The 19929-nt window shown below is 38.3% G+C and overlaps 1 protein-coding gene across 4 annotated transcripts in view; it reads right to left on the minus strand.

Moving 5' to 3' along the window:
• The window catches only part of LOC126183445 (membrane-associated protein Hem), a 176888-nt gene that overhangs the window by 146867 nt on the left and 10092 nt on the right, over window positions 1-19929 (minus strand). For all 4 annotated transcript variants that reach the window (XM_049925436.1, XM_049925434.1, XM_049925435.1 and 1 more), the window contains exons 3-5: window positions 6201-6344; window positions 5980-6122; window positions 3836-3997 (exon numbers count right to left, since the gene is read on the minus strand). In XM_049925436.1, the coding sequence (XP_049781393.1) occupies window positions 3836-3997; window positions 5980-6122; window positions 6201-6344 (449 nt within the window). The remainder of the gene's footprint in view (window positions 1-3835; window positions 3998-5979; window positions 6123-6200; window positions 6345-19929) is intronic.

Genomic DNA, 19929 nt, shown 5'->3' on the forward strand with positions numbered 1-19929 from the left:
CAGTCCTATCCAAATCCCATGCCATTTCCTTGATGTTAACCCCATGCTCACCGAGGGTCAGCTAAAACCTTCTGTTCACATTAAACCTACTAACAAAAACAGTACTTACATTCTGACAGTTGTCATCCTTTCTATGACAAATGTTTCCTCCCATACAGCCTCGGCACTTGAGGCAAGCATATTTGTTCAGATGCAGACTCTTTACATCAATACACCACCATTCTAACCTCAGCCTTCATTGGACTTAACTACCCCACCAGCCCAGTACAAAACTACTTTTTCCCGAGCATCACATCCAATCCTGGTACTGCTGATCCTTCCAAAACAGAACTGAGGAGTACATCTAGTGTCACTTAATACCAATCTCCACAACATCGTGGTCAGGTCGTATGCTCCTTTTGCAACCATTTCTCTAGCCCATACCAGCTGTGTGTTTGGTAAAACGTATACTGTCAAAGGGGGAACCACCTGTGAAATGACACATTGTGTATCAGCTGTTATGTAAACACTGTTCAGTCTTCTACATTGGTATAACTCCACCAAGTTATCATTTAGAATGATTGGGCATAGGCAGGGGGTGTATACTGGCAGCAAACAATACCCTGTAGCACAGCATGCTCTACAACATGACAGCTGTGACCTCAGTGTGTGTTTGACCACATGTGCCATCTGGATCCTTCCCCTTGACATCTGTTTCTCAGAACTCCACACATGAAAACTGGCATTATAAAATGCCCTTGGTTCTCACCACACACCTGATCTTAATTTACGTTAATTTCTTTAGTCTCAACATTTCTTGTCAGTGACTATTCTTTACTTCATTCCCTTTTAGTTTTGTATATACAGGGTGATTCAAAAAGAATACCACAACTTTAGGAATTTAAAACTCTGCAACGACAAAAGGCAGAGCTAAGCACTATCTGTCGGCGAATTAAGGGAGCTATAAAGTTTCACTTAGTTGTACATTTGTTCGCTTGAGGCGCTGTTGACTAGGCGTCAGCGTCAGTTGATGCTAAGATGGTGACCGCTCAACAGAAAGCTTTTTGTGTTATTGAGTACGGCAGAAGTGAATCGACGACAGTTGTTCAGCGTGCATTTCGAACGAAGTATGGTGTTAAACCTCCTGATAGGTGGTGTATTAAACGTTGGTATAAACAGTTTACAGAGAATGGGTGTTTGTGCAAAGGGAAAAGTTCTGGACGGCCGAGAACGAGTGATGAAAATGTAGCACGCATCCAGCAAGCATTTGTTCGCAGCCCAGGAAAATCGACTCGCAGAGCTAGCAGAGAGCTGCAAATTCCACAATCAACTGTATGGAGAGTCCTACGAAAAAGGTTAGTTATGAAACCTTATCGTCTGAAATTGGTTCAAGCACTGTCTGCAGCTGATAAGATTAAAAGAATCGATTTCTGTGATTTTATCCTTGCTCAAATGGAAACAGATGAATCTTTCGTTTCAAAGATTGTGTTTAGTGATGAAGCAACTTTCCACACTAACGGGAAAGTCAACCGTCACAATGTCTGTATATGGGGCACTGAGAATCCGCGGGAAACAACTCAGTATGAACGTGACTCGCCTAAGGTGAACGTTTTCTGTGCCATTTCAGCCAATAAAATTTTTGGTCCCTTTTTCTTCGAAGGTGCTACTGTAACTGGACTACAGTATCTGGAGATGTTAGAGAATTGGCTGTTCCCTCAGCTCGAACAAGAAGCACAACAATTCATATTTCAGCAGGATGGAGCGCCACCACATTGGCACTTATCTGTCCGTAACTACCTGAACGTCAACTACCCGAGGCGATGGATTGGCCGCCAGGCAGCCCGTGACAGAGCACTTCATCACTGGCCTCCAAGAAGCCCTGATCTTACCCCCTGCGATTTTTTCTTATGGGGGTATGTTAAGGATATGGTGTTTCGGCCACCTCTCCCAGCCACCATTGATGATTTGAAACGAGAAATAACAGCAGCTATCCAAACTGTTACGCCTGATATGCTACAGAGAGTGTGGAACGAGTTGGAGTATCGGGTTGATATTGCTCGAGTGTCTGGAGGGGACCATATTGAACATCTCTGAACTTGTTTTTGAGTGAAAAAAAACCTTTTTAAATACTCTTTGTAATGATGTATAACAGAAGGTTATATTATGTTTCTTTCATTAAATACACATTTTTAAAGTTGTGGAATTCTTTTTGAATCACCCTGTATATTTTATTTTCTGACATGTCTCTCTCCCCTCTCCCCTCCCCTCCCTCCACCCCCCCCCCCCCCCCCCCGCCACCTCTACCACATATAATGCACTTAGCTTACCACTCTTATTAACTCCTACACACTGTTTTGTCAGTAAACTCTGTCTTGTGTATCACCCTATCTTCCACCCTTAAGCTCTCAGGTTTTCAAATCTTGTCCAGTGCATCCTCCAACAATCAGTCTTTGCTTCTCACTGCATCTGATAAGTCTCCCCTGACCCGGGGTTCTGGGTGACTTTTTGTAACTCTTCCTATTTCCTAAACCTCACCAGTCCTCTTCCTCATCTCTCTTCCTTTCCCTTCACCCCTTCTGCCACAAGAAGAAGCCACTAGCTCTGCAACCTTGCACATTTCTTAACCTTTTTTTTATATGAATGTTCTCTTGCCATTGCTTGGTGAGGATTTTTTTTTATCTATCCAGTTATATTCATTCTTCAGTTATACGTCAGTAAAACATTGAGAGCAGTTTGGATGCTGCAGCTGTCAATGTTTTAACAATTTACATCTGAAAATTGAATAAGTATCACACCAATTGAAGATGGGTGAAAGCCCGATACATATATTGGCATAAATAAAAATACATAAAAATGTGGCTGGTTGCAGCATTTCTCAAAATAACTAAAATATTTTAAGACATTTTGTACAATGGATTCAATGTATTAAAAAGGATCTGCAATAACAACAAATTTGGCTCATGGTTAACAAATTCCAGGTTTATAGATTTCATGTAGCAGGAAATCCAAGAATTTTATATAAAAAGATGCCATCATGAGAAACTTTGATCTCGTGTTTGATCACCATTTTCTTTCAAACTTTCATTGTGCTGCACACCACACAAGCTAGACGCTACATTTCTGATGCCTCATTTTATATCTAATGTGTATCTCAGTTACTTTTTAAGTCAAATACAGCGCAACTGCAAGTGGGAGATGATCAACCTACAACGCTGCAACATTAGTCAAAGCAAACTCTCTCATACACATTCTAATGCCATATGTGAAAGACATACAACACAAAACGTCTTGGGCCAAATCCTAAAGCAATGGATATTAATCTACCACTTACCCAATTAAGCTGTAATGCACACAACATAGTTAATAACATGAAGAAACAGTGACAGTGATGGTACTGATCAATTGTAATGAGCAAGAAAATACTTATTTTCTAATGTGACAATACAAAGACAGCAATAATCAGAAACACAATATGCATAACACAAATTAATACAACGTAAAAATTTCTACTGTTGAAACGAAACTAATGTACCATCCATTAATGAAAACTGTGAGTAATCTTTATCCAATCTGCATGCACAATTCACACTCACACGTAGAGAACTGAAGCCACAACTCATAAAAAATGCTTCAGCTAAACAAAAAGTAATCAAAATTTGTGCATCTGTTCAGTACATTTGCAGTGAAAGTAGATATTACTGTTACACAGACTTTTAAAGTTAAGAAAATGAGAAGTAGTTAGAAACACAAAGAAACAAAGGAATTTAAGTGGTACCAGAACCAATTCCTGTAAAACTGAATAAATTGCAAGTTGTGTTAGAAAAAGAGTTAGCTCTTTTCATACAAAGCTACTAACCTCCACTTCTCTGCAGTCACATTTCGATTCATATAAACTGCCGACAGCGACATAAGAGCACTGCAAAGCAGTTTTGAATGAGGCACAAATTCTTCAGAAAGTTTCTTAATAGGTGGATCGTAGTCCATTATCATTTGCCCTAGACGAGGAAAACTGGCATCACTGTTGATAAAATAAAAGATATTAAGAAAAATTATATTAAACGAATACACAACATTTCACTCTCCATAAAATTCATAGACTTAAGACAAAATGCAAATGCTGACAGAACATAAAATAAAATTACATCTCTCTTAGCCTTTCCCCTCCCATTGTGGATCTTACATGTGGTTCACCATCAGGTATTCTCTTTTTTATTTAGCTGTGAACGCAATTATGGAGTGAACATGATTTCCACATGTAAGATAAATCTCTTAGCACACTTTCTCAGGATAATCCTAAAATGGTTAGCACTGACTGAGTTCGGAAGAGCTGCAGGGAACAAACTATTGATTTACCATGTATCGGTATGTTTATGAATTACAACCAAACAGAAGCCTAATAACTGACTAATCTGGAGCACCTTATATGACTGGACTGAGCTGCTTGGTAAAGCAAAAAGTCTATTAACACAAACATCATTAAGTAACATACACACTATTCAGTTCTTAAAATAAACACACTTAAAATAAATACGCTTGTGCACAATCTAACACTATACACAATGAGATGTGAAACTTTTTCTTTCTGGTTAAGAGGTCACTCACAGATTAGAGGCCAGTTACCACTATTTCAGCTTTCATATCTGTAAGTACACACTGCACTTATTTAATTTTACCAGTATCATTACATCAAAAACTCTTTGTATTAGCAAGTATGTGAAATTTTAATAGTTGATTAATTTCAACTGAAATATGTACTTTTTGAAATAGCAGAAACTCCACATAGGGTATCAACTATGTAGGAAAAGATAAATTGCTACTTATCATAAAAAGGACATGTTAAGTTGCAGACAGGCACAATTAAAAGACACTTACACAAAGCCTTTGACCTCCACCAGCAAAACAAAAAAATTTGCTGATGAAGGCTGTGGCCAAAAGCTATGCATAAGTGTCTTTTACTTGTGTCTGGCTGCAAATTATGTATTTTTTGCAATTTTTACCTGATCATCATATTCTACAAGTAACCTGACAGTAAACACTTCTTCATATGTCTCTTTCTTCCCTACCCTCCTCATTTCACTTTGAAGGTGGTTTGCCCTCTCAAATATTTTGAACACTTTATGCATTTGACAATATACAAATAATATGCAAACACTTTCAAACTGCAAAAATCAGTGAGTGGTATCATTATACCATGAAAGTTTCGCATGAAAGTCTAAATGAAAACAAGAAATTATGGTCAACACTTAAAATGACGGAAGTCATCCATCTTTTAAAACTTCTGTTCCTTACAAGAATAGCACTCATGTGACAGCACTGAACCTCTAATTTACAAAGTAGGGAGTTCCTTCTTTGGATACTAAGGAGAATGTGTTAGAAGAATGGAAAGCTGGAGAAAAATATGGATAAGACATTTCTACCTTCTTCTCCCAGAGAAGAGACTTGTGGCTCCAAACACAGTATAGGTCACTATTTGCATTTGTAAAGCATGAATGTCTTAAGTAATTTTGCCTACCTGTCCAATCAACTGTAGCTTTACACTTCATTCATAGTGAGATTATTCTGGCTAGTATACTTTCGTTGTTCTGTTTGTTGTAGCAGGATTTCATCTTCTGATCAAAATTCTGCTGGAGTATGAATTTTTCTGAATTAAGAAACAATACCACAATTAGCGCAAAGCTCAGTCATGCTGTGTGGTTAAGGTTTGGTAAGTGTTCACCTTTTCAGCACTGTCTTAATACCCAACATTGCCATAATGCAGTCGAACATAACAGAATCTTCATGTACAGTATCTTACAACCAACATCTGTCAATCACTTTCGAGATGTCCTGGGATTTCAAATACTACAAAATTATGATATTGTACACTGGCTGATTTTTGTAGCACTTTAATCAATGTAGTATGGAAAACAAATAGGAAATTTCATTTCACAGAGAAAGTCATCAAAATGTCTGTTTGTAATGCAGAAAATTACTTGAGAAGTGTAAAAACAATAAATCAACCTTTGCTGGTGAAGCATTTCATGGGCAGCATTAAACAATCCAAGAACAGCTCTTCTGTCTTCCACTCTTGACAAGAGCACCATTAACGTCACGTACGTAACAACTAGTTCCAGGTATGCACGTGTCAGCTCAAAGTTCAGAGTCTGTAAAATAATTCGAATTTCAGTTATAAAATATCTTTTTATAAGCAGCTTTACTATTTTTAATGAGCACATACTTACAATATCTAGGTGCACCTGGCACGCATCCATCGTTGTCAACAAATCACAAACATTATCTCTGAAGTCCAGCAGATCCACGAATGTATAATAATACAATGAAAGGGATTTTATTATATCATTTCGAAGCTGGTTGATAGCTTGGAGCTGAAAATTATTTTAATTTTGCATTTAAAAGGAAAGCATACATTATTTATACAATATAACGTTGATGAAAAGTAATTACTATCCAAAGTGGAATTTACACAGTGAAATTATGATGAACTACAAAAACAGTAATGAATGCTGAAAAAGTGTGTATGTAATGTTGTTATGCTACAGTACGATGATACATGTACATGTATACAGTTCTCACAATATTAAAAATGGTAAAATGTAAGTACACAAATATTTGCATTATAGAGTAGCAGTATTCTGTAATAAGATTACGGAAATGAAATTAAGATACAGACGAATGATAAAAATAATGGTACAAGAACTGTGACCAAACAAAATTGGACTGGATTATTACACCGAAGATAGTGTGAAAGTTACACTCCATCTTTATTTATGCAGTCCAAAAACTACAGATAGTGGCTGACAAGTACATGCCAAGTTTCTTGCCACTAACAATTAATTAATAAGACACACTTATAGGTCTGCTATTAGACATGTGACCGAGTCAAAAGATTTATTGTCAGGTAAAACACAGTACGCACTTTTAAATGAATAATTATCAGTGTGATGGAATAATGGCCATGTCTAAGGGAAATTTCAAAGCACCCTTGCAACTGACGTAATTTACAGAACATCAGAAATATTTTTACAACGTTTGGGATGTATCCCTCATACCCAGACATGGTAAAAATCCACATAAACAAATATATCTAAAAGTGCCTAATTATTTTAGTTAATAACAAAATAATAATTTACAAAGTTCTCAAATCACAACAAATCTCCTCCACTTTCCTCTAAACACATGTGCATTCATTCATTGACTATCCCACCCTTCAAATACCCCTGGAAAGTGTCAAATGGTTCTGTAAGCTCTCATGGCACACTGATAAAACGTTTCTGCATTCGGAATGTCTGCTATATAAACCAAGTGTTTTAGGGGGAGAGGGGGGCAGAAACAAGAATCCAAAGAAATGCAGTCAGTGGAACTGGACCTCCACAATGTGTCCATTTGTCATATAATCCATTGTATATCAAACAACATGACTATAATGTAGTGGCGCTACATCAGACAAAGGAAAAAAAGTACTTGCTTTTGTGAGCAGGGGCAAAAATAAGGAAGGTAGTTATGAATAAAGTCCTTGTAGATAGCACCTGAAAGACATGCCTGGAGAACACAGGGACCTATTATTCCAGTCCCCACAATATGGATACATCAATTGCCTGTATGGTGACATAATATTTATCACATGCTGCAGCTATGTGTTATGCACTGATGCATGGATCTACTGTGTCAGCCTACAGAAACGTTCTTTTTGGTCAGTCATGTGATTGATTCATGGTTTATCTCGATCCACAGTGTGTGGTATTAAAGAAACTGTTTCAGTAATAAGACAATAAAAACTAGTAAAAGTTGGATAATTTGGCTTCCTTCTGCCTGGAAACCCATTTTGATACAGCAGTGTAGCCTCACACTCATTACCATTTGCATAGCTGTACATAATAACCACATATCTCATCTCACAAAATAAATATCTTGCCACGGTTTGATGGAAAACTTATTAAGTAATTCAATACAACTACGCAAGTGAACTATTCAAGCCAGATTAGCAACGAATGTACCAAACGTCAAAATATCACAGCAACAACACATTGCCATCGAAGATACAATGAGTGTATCAGCTGACTTACTTGTACCAATATTATCACCTGATTATTGAACAAGATTGCTGGATTTTTCCTTGAAATGCACTTAACATATACTTACATGAACAATACAAAAATGAAGGATTTTCAGACTTTTCTTGGTGTTTTGGCAAGGAGAATTTGTGTGTAAAGTTTGCAAACATATTTATGATACACACTGTATGTACAGAAATTGGTAGACAACGTCATTAGCTAATTAAGATTTTTCAAAGATGATGCCACCATTGTATTGTTCCCCTGTGAAATCAGGAAGATCTTCAGAAAATATACACCTTGTGAATCAACTGACATGTGACTCTAAACAGATTCAGTGAAATGTAAGTTAGCAAATAAATAATAACACCATGAACTTTCTTAGTATGGTATCACTGAGTTACCCCTAAGACACATGGTGTGGCTAATCAGAACAATAAGAGCCTCAATAAAGTTTGACTGACTGGAGAACTTAGAAATGTTTAACTGAAAAGGGAAATATTACAGTGCAATAAGTTTGCCAATACTAACTACAAAGTTCCATGTAAGGATCTCTGCTAACTTGTCTTTGCTGGATATTATAAAAATGTTTTGTTTCCCTCTCATACCTTTCTCTACACAAATATCTCACAATAGGAAACATTACAGCTTATGCAGAAGTACAGACAGTTGTCAACCATATGCAAAAGACATGAATGGAACAGTAAGGACAATAAATAGCATGTATACAATTGACAGCAAAATAATTGGACCACTGTATTCAAAATGTCAGAAAATTTGGACCATATGGCAATAGCAGCAGAAAAACTGTTTGGTCTGCTGTGTGTCACCAGACAGAGGAAGAAAGTCACTGATATGGGAAATGCGAGATATTTGATGCTCACTTTGGAATCCCCTATGCACTGTGTGCTATGGATTTAGCTAACTGTCAGAGGGTGCTCCAGAATTTCTAGTGGCTGCGAGACAGTTATGGACCTGACTGAATGTTGAGATCACTGCGACAACAACTGGATACAAACATGTATGAGCCAAAAAGGCTATAAAACTTTTACAAGTGTGTTTATAAGGGCTCACTGTCTACCATTCAAGCTTAACAGTGTGATTGGAGATAAATAAGAATGTAAGTCTCATTACACCTACACTTTTTTCCCCTAAAACTAACTATTCTAGCCTTCTGCAAGCTGATATTCTAACTTTGTACATTTTGGAATTAGAAATAAAGCCACACAATCACCTGTGATGAGGTTTATGGGACCTTAAGTTCAAGGAGATGACTTGCATCAATTTCTTGGGGTGAAAATACAAAATACAGTGTTCAGATCTCAATGTCCTCATTTATTTTATAGTTTCCATGAACGAATTCACTAGAAAGTAAAGGATGGCAAAATTGTGGAGTTTTTTTAGCCCAATTATGCAATCAGACATGAGAGTCACGAAATACCTGACCTTAGTGAATATCAGCAGTGCTGTAATTCAAATACGTTTCTTCTTCAGAAAGTAGCAATAGATATGGAGTCTTATGTCAGAGTAAGGATCCAACCACAAAAGAAATTTTTGATAGTGATTCTTAAAACAAAGAATCAAAAATGAAAATCATTACCAGTTCAGCATAAGAAATGTTATAAATTTGTACAGCTACACCTAATAGTTATTATCTGTAAGTGTTTAGAAGCAGTGATTACAATTTTCCTATAAATTAACGATGGCCTTCTCCAACTAACAGTGAACTCATAAAGGTATAATGAGTGCTTTTGGACCTACAAACAGCTATTAAATGGATATTGAATGGGCAATATTATCAATTTAGTAACACTGTCTTGCTGAATCACTTAGTTGCCAGAAAATAGTAACTGTAAGAAATGAAGTCTCTTATGGACTTCTAGAAATAAATTATGCCTACAATGAAAGACTTTGTAGCAGAGTTAAATGTTTGTACCTCGAGTTATGATGTGGTTACAATCAATGTTTTTATATTCAGTATATTTCACTAAATACAAACCAAAAATTAGGGTAAATGATTAAAGCAGTAAAAATCTGGTCTAGTTAAGTAAAATTGTAAGTAGGCTGTTTATGTTTTCTTATTGGCAACGTTACGTAGCGCTCTGTATGAAAATCACTGGCTGTGCTGTGTGCAGTCTGTGGCTAGTTTGCATTGTTGTCTGCCATTGTAGTGTTGGGCAGCGGCAGCTGGATGTGAACAGCGCGTAGCGTTGCGTAGTTGGAGGTGAGCCGCCAGCAGTGGTGGATGTGGGGAGAGAGATGGCGGAGTTTTGAAAGTTTGTAAAAATGGATGTCATGAACTGCTGTATATATTATGACTTTTGATGACTATTAAGGTAAATACATTGTTTGTTCTCTATTAACATCTTTCAATTGCTAACTATACCTATCAGTAGTTAGTGCCTTCAGTAGTTTGAATCTTTTATTTAGCTGGCAGTAGTGGCGCTTGCTGTATTGCAGTAGTTCGAGTAACGAAGATTTTTGGTGAGGTAAGTGATTTGTGAAAGGTACAGGTTAATGTTAGTCAGGGCCATTCCTTTGTAGGGATTTCTGAAAGTCAGATTGTGTTGCGCTAAAAAATATTGTGTGTATTGTGTGTCAGTTTAAACATAGTCTTGTATAATTGTTGAATGGAGACGTTTCAAAATGTATCAAAATTTATTATTAACACCTGTTAATCTCATCTATCACATGTGCCAAACTATTATTTCACTTTCCATGCCTATTACTAATATGCATGGGTACCATCTAGAATGATGTCAAAGCTGTGAAATTCTACCACTGCTATGATGAAGTCCCCAATTTCTTCATGGAGTTTATATTATTACTCTAGTTTTCATCATACACAGTTTAAGTGTTTGACTTGAATTCTGGAGCACGGTATATCATGTGGATGTTCCTGGGATTAGTTATAAACACATTAACAGACTAACTGCACCTCAAGGGATAAAAAAGGGGAAGATGAGGAAGAAGATAGCGAGATGAGCTACTATCACATGGTAGACCACTGTAACAACGTTCGCACAGACACAGTAAATCAGGAGAAGTCAGGAGAGGCCTCTAAACAGCAGAAGAATATTAACTGCACGTAACAAGTGTAACAAATACACACAGACACACAAATAAAACACGGATGTCATCTCTCATGCTCTGCGTTCAACTCAAACTGGTGACCTCCAGTTAAGAGTAATATGCTTGTGGTGGTGATGGTGGATGGATGGCCGTAAATGAGATGTTGTCGAAGAGGATTATCACTTTGTCAGGCATAGGGTTGTGTTTGTATCACTCATTGAAGATGTTTAAAGCAATTTTCTTTGATCACACAGCCTGTTCTCTAATGCTTGGCTATCTGCAGTCACATCAGAATAAGCTGACACCTGTGGTGGGCAGACAAAGTGATTTACCACATACATTGTCACATTTCTTGCAAGTTTATGCATTTTTAAGTATTCTAGATTCACACAACAGTCATTAAGCAGCAATAACGTTTACTGCCAAAGGCTAAACAAATTCACCTGAAGGGTTACGGTGGAAATGGAAATTGTCTTCATATCACGAACTGTGGATTAAATATAACTCCACATGAAAGTAAGAATCTCAGTATACGCAGGGCCTATTCCTAAATTTCACCTCCAGACCCCATGAACACATGGTACTCAGGCTAAACCAACAACAGCCTCACACACATTACATATATGTCTATTGTGGCTATTTCCAGTACACAGGATTCTTTTTTCTTTTGTTTAAGAATTCAATGTTGGAAACACATATGTGACAATGGTTCATATTCTCAATATGGGTATCTGACAATTAGACCAAACATTCATTCACTAGGTTTTGTCATTACTATTATCATTCACTAAATATGCAAAGAGACAAAACAAATACTCTATGAAAATAACCATGCCGCGAACCAAATTCAAACAAATAAGTTCCATCTCAGTTTCATCTTCTGCAACAGGAGGTTGGAGGTTGGACAGACAGGCTTTTCTTACTCGCCCTTGGACGCCCCCCCCCCCCCCCCCCCCCCCCCCCACACACACACAATACATGATATCCATTTGGCATTTTGTTATGTTATAAATATGTGACCCTCAGTTTATCAGTTAAGCAAAAGTTGATGTGTAATAGTATCAAGAGAAAGAGACAGTTTGATGTTCCCGGGAGATAATTTGAAGGCGTTATTCTATATTTACAATAGCCTCCCATCTCTTCTGTCTGGTTTTGGACACGCTGTAAAGGGCTGAAATCAAGTCACTTCATTTCCAGAAAGAGATTTTCACTCTGCAGCGGTGTGTGCGCTGATATGAAACTTCCTGACAACAGATTAAAACCGTGTACCAGACCGTGACTCAAACTCGGGACCTTTGCCTTTTGTGGGCAAGTGCTCTATCATCTGAGCTACCCAAGCATGACTCATGACCCGTCCTCACAGCTTCAGTTCTGCCAGTACCTCGTCTCCTACATTCCAAACTTCACAGAAGCTCTTCTGCGGACCTCGTGGAACTAGCACTCCTGCAAGAAAGGACACTGTGGAGACATGGCTTAGCCACAGCCTAGGGGATGTTTTCAGAATGAGATTTTCACTCTGCAGTGAAGTGTGCACTGATATGAAACTTCTTGATCTGTCTCCGCAATATCCTTTCTTCCAGGAGTGTTAGTTCTGCAAGGTTTACAGAAGAGTTTCTGTGAAGTTTGGAAGGTAGGAGACAAGGTACTGGCAGAATTGAAGCTGTGAAGACGGGTCGCGAGTTGTGCTTGGGTAGCTCAGATGGTAGACCACTTGGCCGCGAAAGGCAAGGGTCCTGAGTTCAAGTCTCAATCGAGCACACAGTTTTAATCTGCCAGGAAGTTTCATATCAGTGCACTCTCTGCTAAAGACTGAAAATCTCATTATGGAAACATCCCCTAGGCTGTGGCTAAGCCATGTCTCAGCAATGTCCTTTCTTCCAGGAGTGCTAATTCTGCAAGGTTCGCAGAAGAGCTTCTGTGAGGTTTGGAAGGTGGGAGATGAGGTACTGGCAGAACTGAAGCTGTGAGGATGGGTTGTGTGCCATGCTTGGGTAGCTTAGATAGCAGAGCACTTGCTCGTGTAAGGCAAAGGGTAGCTTACATAGCAGAGCACTTGACCACGAAAGACAAAGGACCCAAGTTCAAGTCTCAGTCTGGCACACAGTTTTAATCTTCCAGGAAGTTTGATTTCATTTGTCTATCACTAATTTCAGTGTCAGTGTTAAGCATTTCTTTTACATCTCTCTGTAAAACAAAGAATGATATTCATAAAACAAAACATTAGATTAAATCTAGGGACATAATTTACATGCTCTTCACAAGTTGTGGGGTTCAGGATTGGGTGATTGTCTGAAAATCTAGTTAATTGCCTCCCCAATGAGGCTCTAGTCTGCTACAGACGAAATTAAGTCATCTTTATATTTAACAAATTATTCAGTGCCTCTGAGTAAGAAATCAAATCGTGTATTAAAAAAATTAAAAATTTGTTAGCTGAAACAAAAACTGCTGGTATTTACAAGTGCATAGTGCAGCAATTTCATAAGTATTTAAACTTTAGATCTATGGGGTACTGAACAAGGGTTATGAGACAACTGCAATGTAGAGGTTTTCTTAAGATTTCCTTGAAAATTTTCTACTGGCTGTTTGCAGCTCGGTTACAGAGAAGGAAAAAAATAACATAATATACCAGTGCTCCGGGCAGACTGGAATAGAGACCTAATGCAGCCTTTGGATCTGATGGTGGCCACATTACCACTGAGCTAGTGAGCAACCACTGTATTCAGAATGAGATTTTCACTCTGCAGCGGAGTGTGCGCTGATATGAAACTTCCTGGCAGATTAAAGCTGTGTGCCCGACCGAGACTCGAACTCGGGACCTTTGCCTTTTGCGGGCAAGTGCTCTACCATCTGAGCTACCGAAGCACGACTCACGCCCGGTACTCACAGCTTTACTTCTGCCAGTATCTCGTCTCCTACCTTCCAAACTTTACAGAAGCTCTCCTGCGAACCTTGCAGAACTAGCACTCCTGAAAGAAAGGATATTGCAGAGACATGGCTTAGCCACAGCCTGAGGGATGTTTCCAGAATGAGATTTTCACTATGCAGCGGAGTGTGCGCTGATATGAAACTTCCTGGCAGATTAAAACTGTGTACCCGACTGAGACTCGACTTAGATCTGCAAGGTTCGCAGGAGAGCTTCTGTAAAGTTTGGAAGGTAGGAGACGAGATACTGGCAGAAGTAAAGCTGTGAGTACCGGGCGTGAGTCGTGCTTCGGTAGCTCAGATGGTAGAGCACTTGCCCGCGAAAGGCAAAGGTCCCGAGTTCGAGTCTCGGTCGGACACACAGTTTTAATCTGTCAGGAAGTTTCAACCACTGTATTTACTGCTCTCTCATCATCACAGTGATGGCTAAGATAGATAATTCACAATGTAGCAGACCAGATTAATTGTATCTTCCATGTAGAACAACCTTCCTGGACTCAAAATCATAATTTTGATAACATCACTCAAATTGTTTAATGAAAATGACAGTAAAATACCAAGTGAATTTATCACAATAATTCTGTGCTATTCCAGATTAGATTAGTAGATTAGTGTTTTTAACATCCCATCGACAACGAGGTCATTAGAGACGGAGCGCAAGCTCGGGTGAGGGAAGGATGGGGAAGGAAATCGGCCGTGCCCTTTCAAAGGAACCATCCCGGCATTTGCCTGAAGCGATTTAGGGAAATCACGGAAAACCTAAATCAGGATGGCCGGATACGGGATTGAACCGTCGTCCTCCCGAATGCGAGGTGCTATTCCAGGAAGTAACTTGATGATTGAAGAATGCCAGACATATTCCATAATGTTGTTAATTGTACTAGTGGCAAGAAGAATACATTTCCACAGCCAATGCGTTTCCTGAGCTGGCTCGGAAGTGAAGAGCACAGCTTGTGTGTCTAAGACACAACCACTGAGTTGACTGAGGGCCAAAATACGAAGCGTATAAGACAATGACTTTTACTCCCATTTCTGTAACTAGGCTTAACAGCTAGAGCCTAGTTACTGTTAGTATTCAAATGCACAGACTGCAAGCCAAAAATCATACATCAATACCTGTCATAATTATTTCTGTTTTCCTTCTTTATGTGTACTGTAAATATAAAAGCTTATGTGCTGGACACGATTCACTTTTTGAAGTATCTGCAGTAGTTTAAAGGTAAACATTTCGTTTAGGTAACAATCTTTTGATCATTATAGATGTAATACAGGTTTTTCTCAAGAATGCTGTCATTAGCACTGCACCCAAAACAGAGGAACACAAATGAAAAATAACAACACAGCACTGACTGCAAAACACAAACATTCACAGATAAATTCGTTGGCTACAAATAATATAAAGCCCTAAATCAACAAAGTGTGAACTGTGAAAAGAAACAATGTGCACGACTGAGAAAGCCTACTGCAAAGGTATAACGGGAGGGAGGGGGGGGGGGGGGGGATTTAAAAAGGTACACAATGCGCTGACAGTAGAGTCTTTAATCTGCCCTTCTAAACTAGAACTGTCATTCAGTCTATAATAATTGAAAGAATTACAAAATAATCCCTCCAGATTCTTTATGCATAAAAGTAGGGCGTGATGAAAGAGCTACTCAATTTGCAGTATGCTTATGACAGAGGGAAACCAAAACAGCAATAAGATGTTCAACTAACTGATCATGGGGAACAAACATCTTCAATGCAAAACTTCGCAGCAGGTAAAGTTTGTTCTTAATTCACTAGTTGATAGATTCACAATAACGATGATGAAAAAGTTGCACGTTGGAGTGGTATTTCTGCCCAGCACCTTACAGCAAAATTAGGGAGTCAGTGGGTGCTGGAATGTGTAGAGCCTATCCAGATGGTATTAACTCATTATGCCAAACTGCAAAAAGTCTGTACATTCATTCACTGTGAGCCAGATTATAACCCACACTTAATTTCCGTCAGTGAAAGAATTGCTCAGCAGTGTGTGAAGAGCATCTACATTTCTGTACCTCTTACACAACACAGACCAATCATGTGCTAATTATTCACCTTTCTGTAGACACATTAAAGATATTGCTTACCACTGGTAGCTAAATTCCAACCCTTGAGGTGTTTGACATGTCCCAAACCAATCAAAAAGGCAGCACATAGCTTTTGAGCACATTTACTTTTCTTCAGATATTATTGCTCATAATCGTATTTAACTGAAAAATTTAGGGTCATACAAATAGAGCAAAACCAAACCGACAAGTAGACATGGAAACTAGTGGTTTCACAGCTGACATCACCATGGACAAACTTGAAAAACATATTAATAAATCAAAATAATGGTGGCGCAACAGATTTCGATGATATTGGACAAGAATAAAGTAAATATTTCAGCAGTGAAACAAAATTAATTGCTTCTGAAAGTTTTTTGATGATGATTTGAGCCATATTAGCGATAAGTTCACTAACCACTAATATGTGTCTTGAGATTATTGTAACTGTATGACAGTTTTTGTTAAAAATGACATATTGAAAACATTATTCTCAGCATATTGTGTTCCTGTTTACATTTCTTACTTTCATTTCTTTATGCCTTTTCAGTAGGCTTTTTCAATCTTGCTCACTGTTTGTTTCCACAGTTCACATTTTATTGGTTAAAGGCTTTATGTTATTTGTATCTTATGAATGAATTTCTTGTGGATGTTGTGTTCCACTATTTTGGGTGTGGTACTAATGACAGCATTCTTAAGTAAAACCCGTATTAGGTCTATAATGATGAAAAGATATGTTACTTGCACATAATGTTTACACTATAACTACTGCAGATGTTCCACAAAAATGAATTGTGTCTGGTGAATGAGCCTTCCCCTTTATAGAACATGTAAAAAATGAAAATAAAAATAATTGTGGCAGCTACTGGTGTACGATTTTCAGCATTTAGTTGGTGCATCTGAGTATTGTTGGTAACAACGCTCTAGCCTATGCCTAGTTACAGAAATGGGATTAAGAGCCACTGTTTATATTTTTGGTATTTCGACCTTCAGTCAACGCAGCAGATGCGTCTCAGGGACTTAAGCAGTGCTCTTCAGTTCCAAGCCTGCTCAGGAAACAAATCAGTTGTGGAAACATCCTTCCTGCCTCTAGTTCAAATAGTTCAAATGGCTCTCGGCACTACGGGACTTAACATCAGAGGTCATCAGTCCCCTAGAACTTAGAACTACTTAAACCTAACTAACCTAAGGACATCACACACATCCATGCACGAGGCAGGATGGGAACCAGCGACCGTAGCAGTCGCGCAGTTCCGGATTGAAGCACCTAGAACCACTCAGCCACCGCGGCCGGCTCTGCCTCTACTATCATTGGCAACATTGCAGCATATGTCTGGCAACTGTGTGATTGTCATGACACTTCTTGGATGACACAGAATTATCATGCTAAATTCACTTGACATTTTATTGTCATTTCCATTAAATACTCTGAGCAATTCTCACTTAAGGTGTGACACCGAGTTATCAAAATTATGATTTTGAGTCCAGGAAGCTTTTGCCTCAAAGACAATATTTCTAATCTCCTCTCTTATAATGTGAATTGTCCGTCTTCGACACCCCTATGACAATGAGGGAAAGATGAATAACACAGTTGTTCACTAGCTCTGTGGTAACGATGTTTTTCTTTAAAGTGAAGCCTGCATTACCTCTGGTTCCAGTCTTGGTGGAGATCAGCTTTTTACCTTTCCAGTGACAGAGCTACATGTAGCCAGATTGAAGATCAATATGGAACTCTTAATAAAACTTCTCCACCATCAGATTCCTCACTACTTTCGGTATGGTACTCCACAGTCTAAATAATGGAAAGAGTGAACTGGAACCTGTGACTTGTCATCTTCCATGCACAATATTTACCACAAGACCAGCATATTATAACAACTCAAGTGGGGAAAAAACACTTCGTCTATTGTTGCCAGTTCATGCACTTGGTACTTACTTTGAGGGTTAGGTAATTTCACTGACACTATAAGTGAGTGACTCGAACTTAGTATCTGTGGCAGCCAAGTTTTACGTCAAAAACTGTACATAATCTGTCTCGTAGCCATCAGAAGATATGAATTACACTCTGTCAATCAGTCAAATAAGCAATCTTTAGCACACAGGGCGTAGGTGATTATAGAGGGAATGTTGGCTATCATTCATTTTCCAAATCAACAACATGCTTTCTCTGCCTGATGTCATACCTTGGTCCAGTTTTTCTGCTGCTAGTACCAAATGGTCCAAATTTTCTGCCATTTTGTCTACAGTGGTCCACAAGTTTTTTGCTGTCAAATGTACAAGGCACCCTTTACAATACTCCTAAGGATGGCTGGTTACATTTTAACGTAGATTAAGATAAACTGTAGTTGTCAGATCAAAAGAATTTCTCTGAAGGGTGAAGTGGGGAGTAGAGAAACAGTCCTTCCCCTTACTTCCCTCTGGCCAGTGGCAGCCTATGCTCCGTTCTATTAGCCGTTCAAAAAAAATTTCCTTGCAAGTAGACTTTATTGTCTGTCTTGTTGGGTTGTTTTTCACTGCTTGCTGTCTGTTCTTAGATTACAAGTGTTTCAGTAGTTCCTTGCATAGCCATCATCATCATTTACCAGATCCAGTTCCCCATACGTGATATACTAGTTCTTGCTTGCTTACATGGTACCTGTGTTAATAAACAATTTATGCAGCAGCAGCTAATGTTACCATGCCCACACAAATTAAGAATTCCATTGATGTTATTAACAAAGTATCAGTGTGCTTGAAAGGCATGACAAATTTAATATATTTATGTCACTTGAATCTCATCTCCTTAGTCATACTTCCAATACTGATATGAGTACAATTCATGAAATCATTTTTTGAGCAGCACATACCATTCTGCTCTAGACCACATCACAATACACACCTGACTGGCTGCAGAATTCCTGTTGTGTATATTCTTCTTATAAGCAAACAGTACCTATATCTATAAATTGTACCCCTTTGTCCAAAGTTGGGTGTAAGGCATTTATTAGCTACATAATTTATCTCATTTCTATGTCTTTTGTGAATTACATGTGGTACAAAAATCAGCTACTATGTGTGTGTATAAAAAGGTTCTAATCCTAAGGTCTTTCGCTGAAAGATAAGAACATCACTCAAAGCAGTTTGGGAACCTGAGGACATAATACCTCTCGTGAAATTTCCATTTATAGTGCATCCAATGTTGCCTATGGTTCTACTGAACACTGGTAATATACTAAACTGTTCCTACAGTCCATATGACAAGATAAGATCCCTGACAGTTAAAATGGGTTTGGCAGGCTGCGTGTCTGCCACGATCAATCACATAACACAATTTTGTTTACAATTTTATGGCAACGCCTTGGTGTTGCTGCAGTGTTATGCAGCTATGGTTTTCAGTCAGTGTTGCAGCAGTTGTTTGCATTTCACATACGAAAGCTTGCAACAGCACTTTTAAGTGTCATGGGTCTTCTCCCGCCATACAGATTATAGCCATGAAGATTTTATTTAGCTATCTAGAGGATACATATTTGAGAGCATTTTAACAAAACAGCCATTGTAATGCTTTCACATTATATGAGAAAGGAATGTTTACATTAGTGATGCAGTGGACTGAGTCAACAAAGTTAAACAGAAAGAATAATGACATGAAAACTATTAATAATATTGCATATCATATATGTTCAAACAGACTGCTGAAATTCTAATACAACGACAAAAAATGAGCAAATGTTTCTGAAGCTAGAGACAACAATGCAGTTATACTGTCCATTTGGGTGAACACTCCCACAAAATCTTACATAAGATAATATGTCTGGCATTTAATATTCTTATAACAAGTTGTTAAAGAATAAATTTAATTA

This window comes from Schistocerca cancellata, chromosome 4, assembly GCF_023864275.1.
Source record: "Schistocerca cancellata isolate TAMUIC-IGC-003103 chromosome 4, iqSchCanc2.1, whole genome shotgun sequence".
Taxonomy (NCBI): Eukaryota; Metazoa; Arthropoda; class Insecta; order Orthoptera; family Acrididae; genus Schistocerca; species Schistocerca cancellata.